Consider the following 21,808-nt stretch of genomic DNA (forward strand, 5'->3'; position numbering starts at 1 on the left):
TCACATAAATTCGGGTCTGATTTACCAGGATATCCAGCCATGTGGGGCACATATCTTAAAGCACTGGGAGGATTCAAAGGCCCCCATAGTGCACTAGACCATCCCGCTGTGTCCAGCTCTGCGCACTGTAGGGTGACCAGATGTCCCGATTTCATAGGGACAGTCCCAGTATTTGGGGCTTTTTCTTACACAGGCTCCTCTAACTCCACAACCCCATCTCGATTTTTCACACTCGCTATCTGGTTACCTTGCACACTGGTACCCTGCAGTCTGCCAGGCAGATTCTAAACCCAGAAAAGTAGACAAGCCTGCAGTGGGGAAAGAGGCACCAGCTGCTGCTTTTATGGCTAACAACTTCAAGGGGCAGCTGTTCCCTTCGCCCCTTTGAACAGAGGCACTGCAACTGGGTCACAGCTGGGAGCAACACAACCAAGGAGCAGGATCTGCCACCAAACAGGCTAGCGGGGAGGCTGGAGGTTCAAGAGGCACTAGCAGAGTGAGTGAGTGAGTGAGTGTGAGTGTGTGAGTGTAGCACAGATGGGCCAGGTCTGGGGAGTTACGAGGGTGATGTTCTGTTCCCACTGAGGTCTCAGCATTTTGCTCTTGGGCATCCCTAACAGCCAGTTCAGGAGGAGCCTCCCACTCGGGAACAGTGGGGGTTGGGATGAAGACTGTACCCTACGTGAGCCTCAGAGCCCCTCACACCACTTGGGAGGTCAAATTTGCTTGGCCAGGCCTCCCTGGGGGCAATGGAGACTCCACATTCTATAGATCAACATCCGAATGGACGAGATGAGAGTTCAGACACAAAAGTCCTGCCCCTCACTCCCCACGTCAGCATTAAGGGTGCCTCTGGGAGGCGAGGGGGGTGGGTGTGGCTTTTTGGAGACCTCTGTCCCCATCCTGGGTGAGGGGCCTGGGCTCCAGGACTCTGGCACCTACCTTGTTCAGTGCTAGGCTGAAGGAAGGGGAGGTTCTAGGTGAGGCAGTGCCCTCCTCCTGGCTCCAGTGTGTCAGAGGGGAGAAGGATGCGCTCTCTAAGTAGCCTGGCTCTGTCACTGGCTTCTGGCCAGGTTTGGTGCCAAGATGCTGAGGCCGCACTTGCCGCAATTGGTGCTTGCTTCGGTCCCTCTCTCTGTCTGTTCCTCCCTCCTGACTGGTTTTCCACGAAGACAGCAGTTGCCGCTGCTGCTCAGAGGACACCCCTGCCAAACCCAGCTCTGCCAGCTGCTGCAGCTCATACTGGCACAGATCCACTACCCGTCTTTCCATGGAGAGGAACTTCTCCTTGCTGTCCTTCCTCACCAGGACGGGCTTTCTCCTCAGCCTGGGGGCCCTCTCAGCCTCCTCAGGGGGCTTCCTCCGGCAGGAAGCCATTTCCAGACCCTCACGCTTCTTATCCGCCTTTCTCCTGCTCAGGCGGTGGCTCTTCTCAGCTGCTCGCTTGGCCCCCTCAGGCTGGCTTTCCTTCTGACCATCTGGAGTGGAGCCTCTTGGTGAGGAAGGAGAGTCCTGGCCTCCCCCTCCTCCTCTGGCCTCCCCCAGGGATTGCAGGTGGACAGGGCTCAGCACACGGTGGGTGATCTCATCCAGGAACTTGGAGAACTGCAGCTTCTCCTCAGTGACCTTCTCCTGGCGCTTGATGGCATCAGCAGTGCTGCTGCTGCGCTCCAGCGAGCGTCTCTCCCTCCGGCTGAGGCACAGCTGAGGGTCGCTGTACTTGCGCGAGCTGCGGCCTTGGGCCAGCATCTCCACCGAGCGGGACTTGCGCAGGCTCTTAGGGCACACTTCCAGCATACCTGTCTGCTTCAGGATCCCTTTGAGAGGCAGACGGGTGGCAGACACTTGGAACTTCCTGGGAGCTAGGACCTCAGCAGGCTCTTTGAACATGAGGGAGCGTTCCAGGCTCCTGCTCTTGAAGGAGCAGGTGGGCCTCCGGCCTTCGTCTCCAGACACCACAACCGTCTCCACACTGCGGCTCATGAACTTGCTGAGACGCCCCCGGCTAGGGTGCCGGCAGTGCTTCCCGCTCCGTCTCCCTGCCTTCCCACTGTGCAGCAGCGCAGGTGACAGAGTCCGGCTCTTCAGGTTCAGCTCCGCTCGGCACCCTGCTACCTCCTTGTCACTGCTCGACTCCAGAGACCAGGAGGAGGAAAAGTTAAGGTTGCGCACCTCAAACCCATCCACCTGTTTGAGCTGTCCTGCCTTGGTGTAACTAAACCCCGCCTGCTGGCATAACGGCGCCAGGCCCTTAGCCGCCCGGTTATCTGTTACCTGACTCTGCTCGGCCAAAATCACGCCGTCTTGGTCATCTCGAAGGATGGGCAGATCATGGCGGATCTCGCGGTGCTGTGGCGGTGCCTTGCGGTAAGGCTTCTTGGATGGAGCTGTGCTTGTCATCCTCCCTCCTGCTTGGGTGCGACAATGGGCCACCTGCCAAAAGCAGAACGGGCAGAGAGAAGAGGGTCACCAGTGTCCCAGCAAGCCCAGAGGGCTTCCCAGCTGAAGGAGATCAAATACCCTATGCTCCCCAGCAGCTCCCCATCCAAAGTGCTAAGAGAGTAGGAGGAGCTGGCTGCCCTGGATCCTGAGGCAGCAGCCGCAGCAGGAAAGGGGAACAGAGAAGAATTTAGCTGTGTCCTTCTCCCAGCCAGTGTGAACAGAGAGTTGGTACATCCCCCCTGCCCCCGCCGCGCGCGCACGCTCACATACAGAGTGTGTCCAGATTATATATAGTAAACGAGAACAGGCCTCAGAGCAGCATATTGATTGGGCTCTTTAGGAAAGGCCTTTTCTAATATGGAAACTGCAAGCCTTACAGGCAGCAGCGATGGTCAGGGCAGGAGCTATTGATCTCGCACTGTCACTGCCAACAGGGGCTACATGGAAGGGGGCAGCAGTCATTAAATGGAGTCCTTGGTTTGCACTAGTTAAAGCCAGATTGTTCCTGGGTGTCTTGGGCAGGACGTGTTGGGGATTTGGGGAGCTGCGACTCTCAGCAGAGAGAAAAACAAATATAAGGCACCATCAAAGCATGAGATGGCAGCTGGGGTGCGTGATGTCACCCAGCTTTCAGGCAAGAGGCTGGATTATGCTATGCTCATCAGTAGCACTATAAGGAAGGCCAGATCAGTCACCGGCCCATCCCCTCTACCTGTGGCAGGCTCAGACTCCCATGCTTCAGGAGAAGTGGTGCAGGATCTGAAATGGGGCAGAAACACAGGCAGAACTACAACAGTTCTCTGTGGACATGGAGGGGGCTTCTGCTTCCAGCCATTTAGAGGCGATTTCAGTGGAGGGCAGAGCTCAGGAAAGCTCTTGCTGCCATCCAGGGTTTGCACCACTTCAGTAAGCACAAGACACAGAGTGAGGCAGGCCACACAGCAATGAAGGTGTCTGCTGATGTTTCCAATGCCAAGGTCATGTCCATCCTCTCTTCATGTACTGGGGTAAGCAACACAGCTACCCCTACGCTCAGAACAGCCTCCCTCTTCGGCGTCCTTCTCCTTGCCTTACTCTCCCAGCGCTGATAATCTAACACTGCTCTGTGCCCATGCACCTCCCCTTCCTTCAGCACTTGTGTGGCATCTCTCCAGCTCCCCTGAATTCAGACTAAACCCTCTCCCTCAGACAGGAGCTGCTCTACCGGGGCAGGAGCCCTCCCAGCCTGGCTCCTTTCAGAGCATCATTCCCTCTCCCATAGGGAAAGCAGGAACCATTAGTTCAATGGCTTGAAGACTTCCTGTTCCTAATCATCTCTGCAATGCTCACTGTGCCTCTCCCTGCCTGAAAACGTGGTTCCTAGCCTGCAGCCCACAGAACACACAGTGCACAACTGTTCTCTTCATTTGTACGCCCACACTAGTGCTCTGTTGTGTCCTGTCTGACACCTAGACTCCCAGCTCTCTTGGGTAAGGACTGTGTGTGTTCCTTGCCTGTACAGTGCCTAGCACAATGGAGCCCTGGTCCCTGTTGAGCTTCCTAGCCATTATATAAACAATAATCATCTCCTGTTGCATCACTCTCTGCTTCGCCAAACACAGATGTTCCCACAAGCCCTCTCATATGCCCGGAATGCCCTCTTTGAACTGATCTGTAAGGCCACTACCCCTTCTTCTGTCAAATCCTTGGAGCTCACCTTTGCTGTGATGCCCTGGGAAAGGACAGATGAGGCAATTTCTAATAGTTCTGAAGAGCAAATCTAAGGTATAGAATGTGTAGAAAAACACACTCTGTATCCCTCTCCCTCACCACCTGGGCATCACTTGTCTTTCTAGAGCAGGGGTGGGCAATAAATTTTTGCAGGGGGACCACTCCACAAATTTTGGTAAGTCATCACAAGCCACATATTTCTACTATATTAATGAAATTTTAAAATTCAACCTGTCCACTGCAGTGCTATGTAATAAAACAATTTGTGCAAAAACTGAGGTTGCAGGATGGGGTGCAGGGGTCTGGTAGGGAGTTTGGGTGCAGGAGGGAGGTCTGGGCTGGTGCAGCACCTTGCGGGGCAGGAAGGGATGAGGTGCAGGCTCTGGCCAGGCGGTGCTTACCACAGGCAGCTCCCAGCCAGCAGTGCAGCAGGGCCCAGGCGGGCTGCCTGCATGCTGTGGCCCCACACTGCTCCCAGAACCAGCTGGCTGCTGGCATGTCTCTGCATGCCCCTTGGGGGGAGGCAGCAGCAGGTCTCCATGCGCTGCCCGTGCCCACAAGCACCGTCTCCACAGCTCCCATTGGCCAGTGCTGGGGGCAGGGGCAGCATGTGAAGCCACCTCCCCCCAACCAGGGGCGTGCAGAGACATGCCGCCAGCAGCCAGCTGCTTCCCAGAGCGGCAGCCTGCCTGAGCGCCCTGCTGCGCTGCAGGACTTTCAGCAGCCCGGAGGTTGTGAGGACAGAAATGTTAGGCGGGCCATATTTTGCCCTCCCCTCTTTGGGACAGGAACCAGGCGCACCTTTGAATATGCACAGCACCCAGCACAACGGGCCCCAGTCCTGACTAGAGCCCCTGGGTGCTACTCTGCAAGACAAACACCAGCACTACCAGGAGGTAACCACTGGGGCCTGCTCCTTCTGCTGCTCATTGCAGGAGCTGAGGCACATCAGCTGAGTGACAGACCTGCCTTGCTGGAAGGGCCTCCATTCTCCTCAGAGGGAGGTGCTAAGTCCTGACTGATGGCAGCTCATGTTAGCCACGCAGCGGCTAGGTGACCAAGAGGGATCTCCTTATTACCTCCTCCCACAGCTAGGAAGCATGGACACGTGCCTGTGCAGGTGTTACCCTACAGCAATCTTTGAAGCCCATGATGGGTGGAGCACTTACCAGCCTGCACTCAGAGTTGAAGTCTCATGCAGGGGGACACTCACTCAGATGCCCTACAGGTGAGAACACAAAGAATTTAATAACCCCCCTCCCCAAAGACCACTTGAGTGCCGCAGCCCAACCAAACGTGGGTATCTGTGCCTGGCTGCAGCACTCCCAATGCTCTGCTCTCATGTGTCTGTGGGGGACCATATGGTAGGGGAAAGAACTGGTCCCCGTCTGTGAGCCCAGTGGGAACTCCTGCTTCAAGGCTCATACTCAGCAGTCAGAGCAGGGACAGCCAGAGGAAGCTGGGCACCCCTTGCTCCCCAGGGAGAGCCCTCATTACTGCCCCGTCACAACCCTGTTTTAAAATAAAACACATATAAGTTTCTGAAGTCGCAGGCCCTTCTCCCCCACAGCCCAGAATCTCCTTGACAAGCAGAAAGCCCTATATCTCCTGTGATGCCGCAAAAGCAGTGCAGAAGAATCTACGCTTTGATGTTAAGGTAGGTTTCTAGTCCTTTGGAGTGGGTAGAAAACCTCCCAGTGTTACCTTGGTGCAGCACTGCCTTTCCCAGAGCCAAAACAATAGCTCTAAGGGCCCACTCCTGCTTACGGTGATGGCAAAAGCAAGCCACTAGCAGGAATGGGACCCTTAAGAGTGACATTTTCCCATTTGCTTCAGTGGGAAGTTAACACTGAACTCTGCACAGTGACGGATTTGGCCATGTTAACTATTTCCCTGCTGAGCATTTTAGCAGAAACATTGAGCTAATCCACGTATCCAACATTAGTGGTTGCAGTGGTGGCACCTAACAGATTTTTATTCAGATCAAGAGGGGGTATTGCACTCTGGAACCTATCAGCTCCATGGCCTCTGTATTAGAAAGAAGAACAAGCTACTCCAGTTTAGACACACAAGATGCTGTTCTCTGGCTCCTGGCAACAGTCACCACAGCTCGAAAGCCCTCCCTACTCTACCGGGGTCTCTGAGGAGAGGTGCTCCCAGACAAACACACACAGTACAAACATAAGGAGACTGATATCTGCCTGCTCTGAAGGCCAGAGCACACATTACACAACTATCACACCAAAACATATTGAGATACTCTGGAGATGGGAGCCAGATAAGAACCTAGCTAGACAATCATTTCCTTGCCTGCCCCAGGCACTACAGAAATTCCATAGGGCCCTCCCTTCCCCACACACCTCTGCGGCAGACCTTTCCCTCTCCATGGCACCCAGCCCGAGGAGGTGAGGATTGGAGTGTTTGTACACATGTAGAGGGAGAGTCATACACAAGGAGAACGAACAGGCAGGCAGCAGCGACCAAGCAGAGCTCTGCTGAAACAAGTTTAAGAGATTCCCCTGGCATTGGCCCAGCCCCAACAAGCTGGCTGGCCCTGTTCCCTACTACAGTGCTGTCCTTGGGCCTCAACTAGTACAGGAAAAAACAGCTTCACAATGGCATAGCTATCCCTCCCCAGGGCCTCAGCATAGCTACAAGACAGCGAGAGAGACCAGCTCAGTACAGCTCGTACCTACTCAGCCACAGATAGGGGACTCCAAGCAGGGATGTGCTCAGCACAGCTCCTGTTGGGATGGCTGTGGCAGTGACTGCTGGCAGACGACAGCTCCAAGAGACTACCACCAGTATGGCATAGGAAGGCTCCCTCCCGTCTCACCTGCTACAGCTGCTATGAATGGCCTACGAGAGTCCTTGCTGAGGTCTCCACTGCAGGGATGTTCAGAAGACAAGCTATAGGTCTGGCCGTCTCAGCCAGCAATTCCTCGGTCTCACTGTGACTATTCTCCTCCCTTCCCTGGTATTCAGCACCTCTGCCATTCCTCACTCTCACCCCATCAAGGGGTGAGACGAGGACAACCCCACCTTGAATTCCTAATCCACTCCACAGTCTGAAACAACTTCCAGAGACATTCTGACATTCACATTATCCCTCAAGTAACTGTCCCTCAAAACAAGGACTCACAGATCCAAAGTGACATCCCGACCAAACATCTCCCTGTCCGCCTGCTTCCAAGTCAGCTCTCTTCTGGTGGCATCTGGCAGCATCTGAACGGCTCCTGAAACACGAGAAAGGAAACTTGGCGTCAATCACCTATCAGCGTCACATGCACGTGTGCCCCAATCCACAGCCATGCACCAGGGCTGGAGTCGGCAGCTTCAGGCAGCTTCCTCGTGGCAGGCTTTCACAGTGCAAGAGGCTCATTGCCTCCACTGTGTCCTGGAAAGGGAAGGGCTTTCCAATTATCCCCTCATGGAGCAGGGAATTCCAGGCAGACCGGGAAATCCACTCCCCCCAAACCAGGAGCAGGATTGCTAAATGGCCTGATGCAGCTTTTGGCAGGATGACTCCAGGAGTGACTGCAGAGCTGCACCTCCTCCCTTGATTTTATATCTATACAGTGCGGTGCGTGTAACCTCTGACACTTTAAGAAGTTAGTAATTGCCATAGCAGCCAAGTGGGAGTGAGCGGACTTTCCTAATCCTTCACCAGCAATATGGCTGGGGCCCCGCAGGCATAATATCTAGGGCCATGGCTACACTGGCACTTTACAGCGCTGCAACTTTCGCGCTCAAGGGTGTGAAAAAACACCCCCTTGAGCACTGCAAGATACAGCGCTGTAAAGCCTCAGTGTAATCAGTGCTGCAGCACTGGGAGCGCGGCTCCCAGCGCTGCAAGCTACACCCGTAATGGATGTGGTTTACGTGCAGCGCTGGGAGAGCTCTCTCTCAGGGCTGGCACTCCGACCACACTCACATTTCAAGGCGCTGCCACAGCAGTGCTTTGAAATTTCAAGTGTAGCCATACCCTAGGTTGTCCCTTTACTCTCCAAAATCAGAGGGGAGGATTCAGAGGAGTGGCTCTGAAACAGGCCTCAGTTCAGAGTGGAATGGAAACACAGGCTGACATATGGGTCTATTTGTTCTGAGGGAGGGGAAGATGGGCTGCTGAAAGGCATGCAGATAACAGCCAGAATTGGGCGCACAGCATACATTGATTCTGCCCCATACTCACCAAGCTGTCTGCAACCCTATCTCAGATGCAGCCCTGATACTGCAGCCAAGTGTGTCAGACCCAGAGCATCAGAGCTTTGGCCTGAAGCCACAGAAGGAGGTGGCTATGAGCCAAGTCTCTGGCCACTCTAATTAGATCTGTATTGCAATAGGAAACTTAAATCTCTCAGTCCCTTTTATCTGTCCTCGCTATCGCTCATCAGCAAGCAATGCTCCTCAAGATTTAAATCCCTCCCCTCTTCTGGGCTGCTGTCTGCAATGATGCTGATCCCATGTCAGAATCCACTGAGAGATGCAAACACACTGGGAAGGATCATATGGGGCTACCATTCTTCCAAGACAGTCTCCCAGTGATCAGATTCAGCAGTGGGCCTGGTCACCTGACACTCAGAGGGGCAGAGGATTTCAGGGTAACAGAGCAATTCATTCTATTTATATAAACTGCTGGGAAGTTCTCTTCTCTCCCCCTTTCCCTCCCATGCTCACAAGGGAGAGGGGGTGCACCTCCTCCCCTTCAGGCTGAGGGAGCCCAAGGCTCTGAAAGGCACATGCTTTGCTTCCTACCCAAATCATCCTAGCTGCCTCCATTTTCCAAGTTCTAATTCACAAGTGACAAGGTCCCCAAGCCTGGCTTCCAACATTAGCTGCATTTCCACTCCAGGTGCTCCCTTCCTTCTCCTGAACCCATTCCTATCTGCCCAAGTGACACACCATGATGATGCTGTGCAGTATCCTGCAGCTAATGCTTACCCTGGGCATAGGGGGGTGCCGATTAGCTTCACTGCAGTGTCCTTCTCTCATCAATCAAAAGGACTGTCATGTATGATTTGGGGCCTGGGAAGGGGTAGGAGGAAGATCCTCACCCTCATCAGGAATGGACTGAGAATAGAGAACTGGAAGAGTAACTGCTCCCTGCATCTACTGTGCAGGCTCCACAGAACTGTATTAACTTTGTGTTTATAGAGCATCTGAGCCACAAGAAGGTCTATCAGCATCACTCCTGACAATGCAGCTGCCAGCTCCAGTAATAAAAGAACAGTCTTTGCAGTACACTCTACAGCCCAGCAAATTCAGAAGGGGCAGGTAGAGGGAGGACTGGGAAAGCGTTCCAGAGTCAAGGGGTACACTCCCAGGAAACGTTCCCTGCTAGTAGTCCCCCCTCTCTCACACCACGAAGCATCTACGCTGATCACAATTCAGTTTTCTCTTGAGACAACGCTTCACTAGAGAAGCATTCCTGGGGCAGCCAGACACCAATGGGCCAGGGTACCCCGCAAAGCTCAGAACTCAAAATACACCAATGAAAGCTACCACTGCTGCTCTGTCCCAAGCATTTAGTTACTACTGTTAATCCAGCAGTTTCACTCTGTTTTGGGCTGAATCTTTTATTCAAGTCCAATGAGATGTGACTGACCTGGTTACATACCGCTCTGGTGTGCAACAGTTTCACTCTACTAAGATTATAGAAAATGAACTCCTTCCCATCTGCAAGAGAGCCAGAAGGTCCTCTCCCCCTGCCTTGCAGGTATATTATCATCAGCTGTAGTCTCTAGCTGCCTCAAGTGGTGGGACTAAGTCTGTGGAGATGCTGATACTCAAGACAATGGAGCAACCAGACAGGCCAGGTAAAAGCTGCTAGAATTTTATCAAGAGATCCTGATCAGGAGACTATATTAGCCGGACTGAGGCTAAAACAATCACCATAGACTGTTCCCCAACAGTCCAGCCATAGCAGGAAAGAGCTGCAGGGTATTAATAACAGGAAATTTTAACATCCAAAGAGGAAGGCTCTCTTTGGAAGCTGGCTAATCTCTTCAGTCAACCAGAGAATCCCAGCTAGAATTACGTTCAAGATTCATTCTGCTACTTGTAGCTTTGCTCTATAGTAAAGGTTAGCTGCTCTCAGCACAGAAAGATGCATCCCCATGATGCTGTCTTTGTGTATTCTAATGCTCACAACACAGGTTGGACTACCAGTGTTACACTCTGTCTCTCCAGAATCAGCATGGAATTCCATGGATTTTCACGCATTCCTTGCTCTTTCATATCAGTAAATCTTGATAGCTAGGTGGACAACATCGCTCCAAGCGTGTCACAGGTCACAAGAGGGATCAAAACAAAGGGATCAGACTGGCCATTAAGCAACGAGCCCTACTTAATAGTTAACATTTTTCAAAGTTAATGAGATCAACAGAGCCCTCAGATTGAAAGCTTTTGTGGTTGCTGAGTATAAGAAGGATCAGGAACATGAATAGGCTGCCCAGCCAATGTGTCCCAGAAGAGCCCCTTGTAAAATTACCAGAATCATACCTCCTCACAATTCCCCTCATCGCCTCCCACTCAAAAAGAAAACCTGTGATCTGTTTTATTTATTTATTAAGTTTTAACAAGTTTACAAACCCAGGCCATGTAAATATAAGAAACAAAACCATCATTACAACAGTTACATTTGTTTAAAGAAACATGATAGGAATAGAGTCATCAGGTCTTTCTATTTACCAGGGTTTTACCATATTACAAAGTGAGCATCATTAGTATTCCCCTCCTATAACATGTTGTTTCTAGATCACAAGTTTTCTAATTCAGCTGTATTCCATTCATCAGGAACATATCCTAGTACTTACTGCATTGATTGATCATCAATTTGTACAGCACCTTATATCCCAGACCCTTTTATAAACTTGAACTGATCAACAGTGCACACCCCCTACAACCATCCAACATTGACCACCTCTGGAGTGAAATGCAACAGCTGATTAACAGCTGAACAGCAACATTACACAAAAGGTTAAGACAGGAAGCAAAGAACCTGATACCTAACCAAAATGTAGAGAGAATGTCAGAGGGGCAAGTTAAAATTTCGCCAGGATGCCAAAACTAGCATTCCAACTCTCCCCTCATAGCTTTTTTTTTTTTTTTTTTTTTTTTTTTTTTTTTTAAGACAAGTACTGAAGAATCTTTAATGGTTAGACTCAGCATTAGCTCAGAGTGTCGTCTACTGAATTATTTGCACCACTCCCCGACGTGCAAGGTTTTCACTGAAGATATCCCACTCATATACTGAACCAGCACAATCCTGCTTAGACTGGGCTGTGCTCTCTTCAGATCTCACAAGATGGTCTGGCTGCTGGCCAAGTAGTTCTCTGCTCCAGTTCCCAGTTTACATTTGTTTTCCCTCCCCCTCACACATATGCCCCTGTTTTTTATCCCCTCCCCCAAACAAATCTCCTCTTACCTGTGCTATCTTTAAAATGTCTCCTCCGCAGGCAGAGCTAAAGAATCATTGTTAGGCCTCATGCTGAAGCAGCAACAGCAGCAAGGCAGGGACACTTAGCTGTTTGGGCCTAAGCCTCTTGAAGGAGACATTTCCCTTCCTTGGCAAACACTTCACACGGAGCAGGTGAGCTGTCAGAGGTTCCAGAGGATAACTGGGATGGCCCTGACAGCATAAAGTGATTGTTGATCTGAGGCCTAGTACTCTGGGCAAGTGCTGGCAAAACACAGGAGGGAAGTTAGGGAGTCATTGTTCTAAATTCTCTCTCAGTGAGCAGTGGGGGAACAGCTGCAGTAAGAAAACTGTTTGGAGAGCGGTGAGGGAGTGTGGGTGAACATTTCTGAAAATTCAACAAGCAGGAATCCCCTTTCCCCGAGCTCTGCCAGCTCTTGTGCTGTGTGAGTGGGCACAGGAGGGGAAGAAGAGAGAGAAAGAAGAAATCAGTAAACTGTTTTCTTGGAGCATGGAATCCAAAATAAACCACTAAATCAGACAAACCAGGAACAGGTTAAGCTTTGCCTGGTCTTTCCTCAGGCAGCATGACATTCACTAAATCTTGTACAATTCACAGCAATCTATATCAGCAGCTCCTCTATCTAGTCTCTCAGTCTTGCGCACTCTGAGAAACCTATAGCCACTCACCCCATAACAATACAGAAGACCAAAAGGACCATTAAGATAACCCTCTAGCATGTAAGTTATCACAACACTAAAGGATGCTGATACTCCAGGTCTTTACATATTTGCTGTAATACACTGCCTCAAACATCCCCATCTGCAGCTACAGAGAAGGCACCACAGAAGTAGTACATTGCCGGTCAACGGCAATACCAGAAGGGATAAGCTGGAGTACCGATGAGAAGTGCAGTCAGGAAAGTAACTGAAATACTTCCCTGATGGACTGTATTTTCTAAACAGACAACCTACCCTACATTCCCAACTACCGAGGGATAATCTTCATTCATTGCTATATTTGCTTTCCACAACCAACTCTCTACATAACTTTTAATAAGTGATATCCCCAAAAACTTGGATGCTAATATCTAAACTGTATTGTTAGATCTATTCACATTAATTTGTGTTATTGCTGATTATGCACTATATGTATCTTATGACTTTTAAAAACAAACTTTGTATTTGTGGATAATCTAAGCACTATATCCAGATGTATAGACACTCATTTCTTAATCTGTGTATCATTAGCTTTAATAAAAATATTAAATGTTTTTATCACCTGGGGCTGCTAAAGGAGACTCTTCCCTCCCACATAAAAAAATAGCAGCTTGTAGTAATGCCCACCCAAAGTGAACACTATCGATACCATGGAAGCCTTAAGTCCAATGCTAATACTGCCAGGTGCTAAACACCGCATGGCCAAACCAAAAGCAAATACCAAGAAACAGAATCACTCTTAACAGCAGCCAGCTTCATTCCAGAGCCGTAGCACTCCAACGAGCCTGACTCTGGTCATTCACTGGCTAGATACAGTCCTCCGCTTCCATATAGAAACCTGGACAGGTTGCACTAATTGGGCATGGCCCAGTCTATTGCTGGTGGCTCTGGAGGGGATTCTGAAGCCTTGATCACACAGTGTAATACAACCTAGGTACACAAGTGGAAGAGTTACAGTTGCTGGGGGACCCATATTTGGCTAGTTCCTGATCTGTTTTTTTAAAATCTCAACCCTAATAATGCTGCATTCACTTTTGATGATTGATGTTAAGTGTTCTGTCTTTAACCACAGATTGACAAGTATTTTGCACTTCAGCAGCATGTCCTACCTGAGCACTCGAACATTAAAAGATTCAAGTTCACCATTTCCACCCCCCAGGAACTATCCCCATTGCACAGCTGGAGAAACTGAGGCACCAAGAATGGAAAAGGCTGCCACAAAGTCACAAGGTGAGTCAATACCAAAGCTGGGAATGGACTGCAAATATGGTTTCATCCAGTGCTTTTACCTCAAGAAAACCTCTCGTTTCCATGAGGTTTGGCTTGAGAAAGGGAAGAGCCACAATTGTTTTGGAATTTACTTCAAGAAATTCATCTAAAACTCAGATGTAATGTTGCATCAGTGTAGGTTTTTTTGCAAGTAATACATGTGTACACGCACACCTGTAACCAGAAAATATATAATCTAAGGTAAAGGAGAGAGGGCAAGTGTGCATGGTATAGGCACATAACTGAGCTACAGAGCAATGAGTCAGAAATGCCCTGGGATCCCAAACAAGCACAAATAAAGCATCAACTCTGATTCCCCTAAAATGAGAGAGAGATATTTATACCAATTTTAGTTCTCTCTGCTTCTAGGCTTTCATCCCAGTAAGACTTCTTTTGTTTTAATTACCCTTCCACTAGCAGATGGTCAGAGACATGAGAGGCAGAGGATGGTACAGACCTAGCTGTTCTGTGTAGATTTACAGCTATATCTGTATCTGAACAGTTAAATGCATGTCCATGATAACAGCTGTAAAGTTAAATGGAAAGGTCCATTTCTGGCACGATGGGAATGTCTCCCCTTTTCTCCAGATTCCATGCTGGAGGAAAAAGCTCTCTCCAAAAGCAAGTGGGATAACTGACATGCAGCTCATCTTCCCTGAAAGAAAAACCCCAAACAACAGTCAGCTAGCAGCCTTTCATATTGCCCAGGTAATATCCAATCATACTTAAAAGCATTTCTATGGAAACTTTAGCCATCCTCTCTGCTAGCCATCCTGGAAAGCTTCTCAGACTGAGGCAATTCCATGGTCTGTACAGCACTGAGCACACAGATGGTATACAACGTATCATAGCTAAAAATCTACAGACTTCCAGGTTGTGTAAGGACAGTGAGATGGGCCTGTCCCCCTCCCAACCAGCCTGGACATCTCTTATGAAAGCTCCATTCATGTAAAGCCAGCAATAGTTCTTGATGGACTGAGTGGAGTTGCTGCCCAGTCTTCCAATGGAGTGGAGCTGGTGGCCACTATCACACGACTTGCACCCACACCTCTCTTCAGTCAGGAATTTTTCTCCCTGAACACCAGGGAAGTCTCTGGGAGGTCTCCACATCAGGGGGTGACCAAGTGTTCCTCACAGACTTCTACAATGCAGTCCATGGCCACTCCTTTCTCTGCTACTAATGCAGTTCATTGCATGCTGGGACCTACAACCTCAATGCACCACCTAGATCACAGCAGTCTGACCTACTGGGAACAGTAGTTTCTACATGCCACACACCGAGAATGAGGAGAAAATAGACTGCTTTCTAAAATACACTCTCGGCATAGCAGACTCAGAGCACAGGCCAAGCGCTGGAGCAAGCACAGAATTTCCCCCCTGCCTTGTAAACGGTAGAGCAGTAAGTTTACTGTAGCAGGGTGCAGTCCTGGAGCACGTGCCCTGGCGGAGTAGCACGTCAGTCAACCTGCCTGTTTCCCTCTTGGGTTTTTCAGTGACTCCGCTTTCAGGCCACTTCACTTGCTGAAGCGACTTAGCCAGAGGGCAAAGTCACAGAAGTTCACACCTTCCAGGAGAATCAAAGTCCAAAAAGAACACACCAATCTTCCATCTCAGACCTGAGTCAAGCACACAACTGTCTTCAACTCTTCTCACCCTGGAATCAACTTCCAGCACTCCTGGCTCTGGTTTGTCCCTTCTTCCTCCCCTTAACAGCAGGGGTTGCTGCACCCCATCCAGGGTGGCAGCATAGGGGGAACCCACACCCACCCTTTACCCAGGACTCCTCAGCTCTGGAAACCCTAATTAATGGGGCTGTCTGCTCCCTGTAGCTACAAGCTGCCCTGGCTTCTCCTTCCCAGGGCCTTTTCCTCCCTGGGCTCAAACCTTTGGGACAGGGTTGCCAGAGCCTTCCTTCCTGGCACTGTGACCAGGTTCCCCCAGCCCTTCAGCTTTTCGTTGGGATGAGGCTGCACAGCCCTCCTTCCTAGGTCTATGCTGTAGTCATTACTGACTCCTCAGCTCACCTTCGCCAGGGATCAGGTTCTGCTCCAGGTTCTCCCACCAATTCTCTCTGGAGTCTAGGCTCCCTCAAGTGAGCTCAGTGCAGTTGTTTACCTGCTGAGCATTACTGTCATGTCTAGGCACTTGGCCCCCATTCCCAAGCTGTCTGCTGACTGTCCCCAGAGCACCTATTCTTAATGTGGCCATGTCTTGGAACAGGGACCCCGCAGGGGCCAGGCCTCTCTGTTACAGTTACCCTTTTTGTTAAGGGCCATAGTGTAATGCATTCATAGAACTAACACTCCACTAGTCACATGAGGGCTGAGGACAGGTGGATGCTGCTGTCTTGCTGAGATGCTGCAGAGGGTCGTGTTGGCCAAACTAGCAGAGTATCTTGTTTGCTTTCATTCCTTCTACTTAGTACAGGCACCCTGGGCACGGCCCCAGGGATGCCACGATTCTGGGTTGCAGAATTTGCCGTGTGGGGAAGCAAACACAGAAATCCTACTGGCTACAGGAACACCAGTGCTTAAGACAATTAACAGATTTTATTGTAATCTACTGCCATGCTGGGCTCCCTGCTTTCTTCTCCCTACCCCACAAGGGGGAGTTCTAGCTATTTATGAGATAGTTTGCCACCTGAGTCACAAGGAGCTTCCCCAGGCAGTGAGGCTTTGGACCAGAACACTGAACCTCAAACCCTGCAGATCAGCACCCCCTAACCCAGTGTGAAAGTTAACTCTGGAAACTGAATTTAAGAACTGGCTATGTGATTTCTACAACATGTCTGAACTATGGCTGATGGGAAGGGAAAGGCATAGGGCCCTCTTACCTCTTCCCTCCCTCATTTAGTGTCACGGCCTTTTCACTCCCAGCCCCCTCCTAACACCACCCAGCAAGCAGGAGGAACTGGAGGTGGGAACAACATAGTGACCCCAAATCCTACAAGACCCCCTGGTTTTACAGTAAATCTGTATCCCAAAGCCTGGAAAATAAATGCACAGTGATTATTCCCTGTTAAAGGGTGATACATGGGGGAGTAAATACCCAGACATCTGATTGAAAAGTTGGGTACAACTTGTTTCAGAAGATGGAAGTAGTAAGGAAGAGGCCAGCCATTTTAGACTTGATTCGGACCAGAGAGGAATTGGTTGCCCCTCTGAAGGCTGAAGACAATTTGGGCGAAAGTGATCACAATTATAGATTTCCTCATTCTAAGGAGAGGAATGAGTGAGAGCAACAGAATAAGAACAATGGACTTCCAAAAAGCAGACTTTAGCTAACTCTAAGGACAGGTAAGTAAAGTCCCACGGGTAGAAAATCAAAGGGAAAAAGGAGTTCAGCAAAGCTGGCAGTTTCTCAAAAAGACAATATTAAGGCATAACAGCAAACTATCCCAATATGAAGGAAGATAGAAAGAATAGTCAGAGGCCAAAATGGTTATATCAGGAGTTCTTTAACGATCTGAAAATCAAAAAGGAATCCTACAAAAAGTGGAAGCATGGATGAATTGCTAAGGACAAGTACAAAGGATTAGCACAAGCATGCAGGGACAAAATGACAAAAGTGTAACTCATTTTGTGCCTTAGCCTAACAAAGGACATAAAAGACAGTAAGAAAAGGTTCTTTAAACACATTAGGAGAAAGAGAAAGATGAAGAAAAATGTAAATGCTCTACTCAGCAGGGCAGGAGAGCTAATCGTTGATTATATCAAGAAGGCTGATATGTTTAATGCCTGTTTTCCTTCACTTTTCACCAAAATGGTTAAGTGTGACCAGACACCTAAAAACAGGGCTTGATGAAATTCACCCTAGAATACTTAAGGAACTAGCCGAAGCAATCTCAGAGCCGTTAGCAATTATCTTTGCAAACTCATGAAATCCCAGAGGATTGGAGAAAGGCGCAAACAGTACTTACAGTTAAAAAGGGGAACAAAGAGAAGCAGGGAATTATAGACCAGTCAGCTTACCTTCCATATCTAGAAAGATACTGGAATAAATTAGTAAACAATCAATTTGTAAGCACCTAGAGGATAACAGAATAGCCATCACAAAAGATTTTTCAAGAACAAATCATGCCAAACCAATCTATTTTCCTTCTCTAACTGGCCTAGTGGATGTGGGGAAGCTTTAACTATATCGTGATTTTAGGGAGGCTTTTGACACAGTTCCACATGACATTCTCATATGCAAACTAGGGAAATGTCACTATCATACCAGAAGGCTGTATCTCCATTGGAGAAATGGTCTGAGGCAAACAGGATGAAGTTTAATAAAGACAAATGCAAAGTGCTCTACTTCAGAAGGAACAATCAATTCACACATACAGAATGCGAAGAGATTGTCTAGGAAGGAGTATGGCAGAAAGGGATCTAGGGGTTATAGTGAACCACAAGCTAAATATGAGTCAACAGTGTGATGCTGTTGCAAAAAAAGCAAACGTGATTCTGGGATGCATTAACAGGTGTGTTGTGAGCAAGACATGAGAAGTCATTCTTCTGCTCTACTCTGCACTGGTTAGGCCTCAGCCGGAGTATTGTGTCCAGTTCTGGGCACATTTCAAGAAAGATGTGGAGAAACTGGAGAGGGTCCAGAGAAGAGCAACAAGAATAATTAAAGGTCTAGAGAACATGACCTATGAAGGAAGACTGAAAGAATTGGTTTTGTTTAGTTTGGAAAAGAGAAGACAGAGGGGACATGATAGCAGTTTTCAGGTATCTAAAAGGGTGTCATAAGGAGGAGGGAGAAAACTTGTTCACCTTAGCCTCTAAGGATAGAACAAGAAGCAATAGGCTTAAATTGCAGTAAGGGAGGTTAGGTTGGACATTAAGAAAAAAGTTTCTAACTGTCAGGGTGGTCAAACACTGGAATAAACTGCCTAGAGAGGTTGTGGAATCTCCATCTCTGGAGATATTTAAGAGTAGGTTAGATAAATGTCTATCAGGGATGGTCTAGACAGTATTTGGTCCTGCCATGAGGGCACGGGACTGGAATCGATGACCTCTCGAGGTCCCTTCCAGCCCTACAATCTATGAATCTAGTGGGGTCCCACAGAGGTCTGTCCCAGGTCTGATACTATTCAATATCTTCATTAATGACTTGAATAATGGAGTAGAGAGTATGTTGATAAAATCCGTGAATGACACCAAGCTGGGAGGGGTTTGGAAGCACTTTGGAAGACAGGATTAGAATTCAAAGCAATCTTTACAACTTGGAGAACTGGACTGAAATCAATAAGATGAAATTCAATCAAGACAAGTACTACATTTAGGAAGAAAAAAAAAATCAAATACACAAGTACAAAGAGGAAAAAAAACTGGCCAGGCAGTAGCAGTGCTGAAAAGAATCTGGTGATTATAGTGGATCACAAATTGAATATGAGCCAACAATGGCAAATATTCTGGGGTGTATTAACAGGAGAGTTGTATGCAAGACGCAGGAGGTAATTGTCCGGCTCCACTCAGCACTGGTGAGGCCTCAGCTAGAGTAATGTATCCACTTTAAGAAAGATGTGGCTTTAAATTGGAGAGAATCCAGAGGAGAGCTACTCAAATGATAAGAAGTTTAGAAAACCTGACCTAGGGTTAACAAAATGGGCATGTTTAATCTTGGAAAAAGATGACTGAGGGGAGGACTGAGAACAGTCTTCAAATATGTTACAGGCTGTTTTAAAGAGGATGGTTATTGGCTGTTCTCCAGGTCACTGAAGGTAGGACAAGTAGTAATGGGCTCAGTCTGCAGTGAGGAAGATGTAGGTTAGATAGCTGGAAAAACTTTCTAACTACAAGGATAGTTAAGCACAGGAATAGGCTTCCAAAGGAGGCTGTGGAATCCTCATCATTGAAGATTTTAACATCAGGTTAGAGAAACACCTGTAAGGGATGGTCTAGGTTTCCTTGATCCCGTTTCAACACAAGAGGCTAGACTGGATGTCCTCTCAAGGTCCCTTCCAGACCTACATGTCTATGATTCTACATAATTCAGCTGTAAAGTCACTTATTAATATTTTTTTCTAGTCTCATTCTGCCACAAATCCAGGAGTCTCTAAGGGTATGTCTACACAAAAGCGAGCCTCCCAGCCTGGGATGAGACTTGGGTTAACTGAGCACACGCTAGTGCTCTAAAAAGAGCTGTGTAGACCACCCTTTGAAGTTCCAGCTCTGTCTGTAGCTCAGACTCTGGAGCCCAACCCATTACCTAGGTTTCTTCTAAGATAAAAAAAAAAAAACAAAAAACTGAAACACCCCACTGGCGGGATGCCATATATAGGGTAGTGTAAAGTAATGAGCACTTCATCACCTCCAGTTTGAGATTGCTCCTTTCATGTCAACAAATGCATCCCTGAACAGTGCTGGTGCTGCATTCTTGTCTGGACACAGCATGATGGCAAACACGAGTTGAAGAGAAACAGGCTCCAGCAGCACCTGATCTGAACACTATGCAAAAGGAAAAGAGAAGCAAGAATCACACTATGAAAACGAAGGCACTCCTAAAATTCTCTTATTCCCCTCCCCACCACTGATCAAGGGTAGAGGCAGGAAGGGTCTTTTGCAGTTGGCAGGTGGTGATCCTCAAAAGCAGAAGCTTTGACTTGTGAGATGGAATTTGGAAGTGACTGGCCTGGGTTATGATCACAGACTTTGGGCCTGCTGGGAATTCCCACAGGAAGTTTCATTATGTGCAGCATGCATTCCACAGAGGCCAGAAGGACAACTCGCTGTAGAGACTGAAGGCTCACTCAGGACGTGTCAGAGGACGCAATGAAGAAAGGAAGGAAGTTCTGTGTTCTTTCCACAAGACTTGACCCAAGACTTTGCACCTCCACACTGGCCAGTCCAAATGGAATCAGATTGCTCCCTTGGGCCATGGCAGATGGATCTCCCTGGCCAATAAAGACTTATGTCTGGGCAGAGGAGGGTTGTACATGACAAGGCTACAGAAAACAAGTGCCTTCTCCTGACAGCGTGTTGAGCAGTGGGACACCTAATTATATATGTGTCCCCCATCTATAGTCATCACTCAACTTCCAGCCCTGGAGCTGCCAGTGACAGGAGCTGGTCTCTTCAGATGTGTATGGAAAAGAGTGGCAAGAGCAATTCAACCCAATGCTCATTTTAAATATTTAACTGTATGAAGACTGGATGTGTCCTCAGTGGGTCACTAAGGAGTGAAAGAACACCACCGAAACGGCTCCACTGATCACAGACTCTGGAGCCTCTACGTCTCCATGCATGCGTCTCACATACAGTTTGTACAGACTACAGCATGATGGCAGTAGCCACCCAATCATCCACCACTTGGGAAGAAACGTGCAGGCCACAGGGAATGAACCAACCTTAATTGGCCTTCTTGGTTTAAGCTAAAACCTACCACACAGCCAATCCTTTTGGAGGGAGCAAGCATGAGTTATTTTGCTGCAGCTATTAAGACAATGTTGCTGCTAGGACATGCCCCTGGAGTGACTCCATTCTGCTCTGCTCTCCCGCTGCATTCCTCAAGTTGTTTAACATGGATTTGGCTTCTTCGTTTCCACAAGTAAGGAGAAGCCTGAACGCTGACTGCCATCTGCAAACACAGCCCAGGCTCCACCCCCGCATGCCTGCAGGCCACCAGGTGTGGCCAGAAATGGCACAAGCTACACACCACACACACCTTTGATGTGGAGCTGAAAGCATGTAGCCCCAGGGCACAAACAGCACGCCGCCTGCCGTCGTGCTGACTCGCTGCCCAGGAATGTGGGCTACAACCACAGGCCAAGAAAAAAGACAAACAACGGCGCATTCCACACCAAACAGGGAATGAAAACAAGCAGCTGAGCCCACATGCCCTCTGCATGCCCACATGCCCTCCACACACAGGCCGTGCCACCTCGAGAACCTCCACCATGGCCTCAATCCCAAACCCAATCAACCGACAGGGAGTAGGAGCCCCATGTAGCTGCGAAGCAAGGGAAAAAGCATAGGACAAGAGAGTTAATAAAGCAACCCACAGAGAAAGGGGAAGAGAATCTGTCTGGGCTGGGAAGTGACTGAGTATCAGAGTTTGTAGAGTAGCAGGGAAGGGAATTTCCCTGTTTTCCCTATAAATAAGTCAACGGGCAAACCTGTGAGTGAGTCTTGTTAACAGGAGCAGACAGAGCTGAACTCAAGTGCAAAAGCCTGAAGCTGAATTCAGATATGCAACAAGTCAGAAGGGCTGGGCCTTGGGCCTCCCATAAGAGACACCAATTTCCTTTTTCTAGGGCCCACT

At 48.8% G+C, this 21,808-nt stretch overlaps 1 protein-coding gene across 11 annotated transcripts in view; it reads right to left on the bottom strand.

Annotated features, from left to right (window-relative positions):
* TJAP1 (tight junction associated protein 1) overlaps positions 1 to 21,808 on the bottom strand; it is a 51,801-nt gene that overhangs the window by 13,122 nt on the left and 16,871 nt on the right. For 5 of the 11 annotated variants that reach the window (XM_050951687.1, XM_050951686.1, XM_050951684.1 and 2 more), the window contains 4 exons: positions 19,859 to 19,995; positions 7,295 to 7,388; positions 5,322 to 5,374; positions 2,275 to 2,433 (listed from right to left, as the gene is read on the bottom strand). In XM_050951687.1, the coding sequence (XP_050807644.1) occupies positions 2,275 to 2,400 (126 nt within the window). In that variant the 5' untranslated portion in view covers positions 2,401 to 2,433; positions 5,322 to 5,374; positions 7,295 to 7,388; positions 19,859 to 19,995. The remainder of the gene's footprint in view (positions 1 to 2,274; positions 2,434 to 5,321; positions 5,375 to 7,294; positions 7,389 to 19,858; positions 19,996 to 21,808) is intronic. The other 6 variants (XM_050951679.1, XM_050951689.1, XM_050951678.1 and 3 more) reach the window with 2 other exon arrangements.

Source organism: Gopherus flavomarginatus, chromosome 4 (assembly GCF_025201925.1).
Source record: "Gopherus flavomarginatus isolate rGopFla2 chromosome 4, rGopFla2.mat.asm, whole genome shotgun sequence".
In the NCBI taxonomy this organism is placed as follows: domain Eukaryota; kingdom Metazoa; phylum Chordata; order Testudines; family Testudinidae; genus Gopherus; species Gopherus flavomarginatus.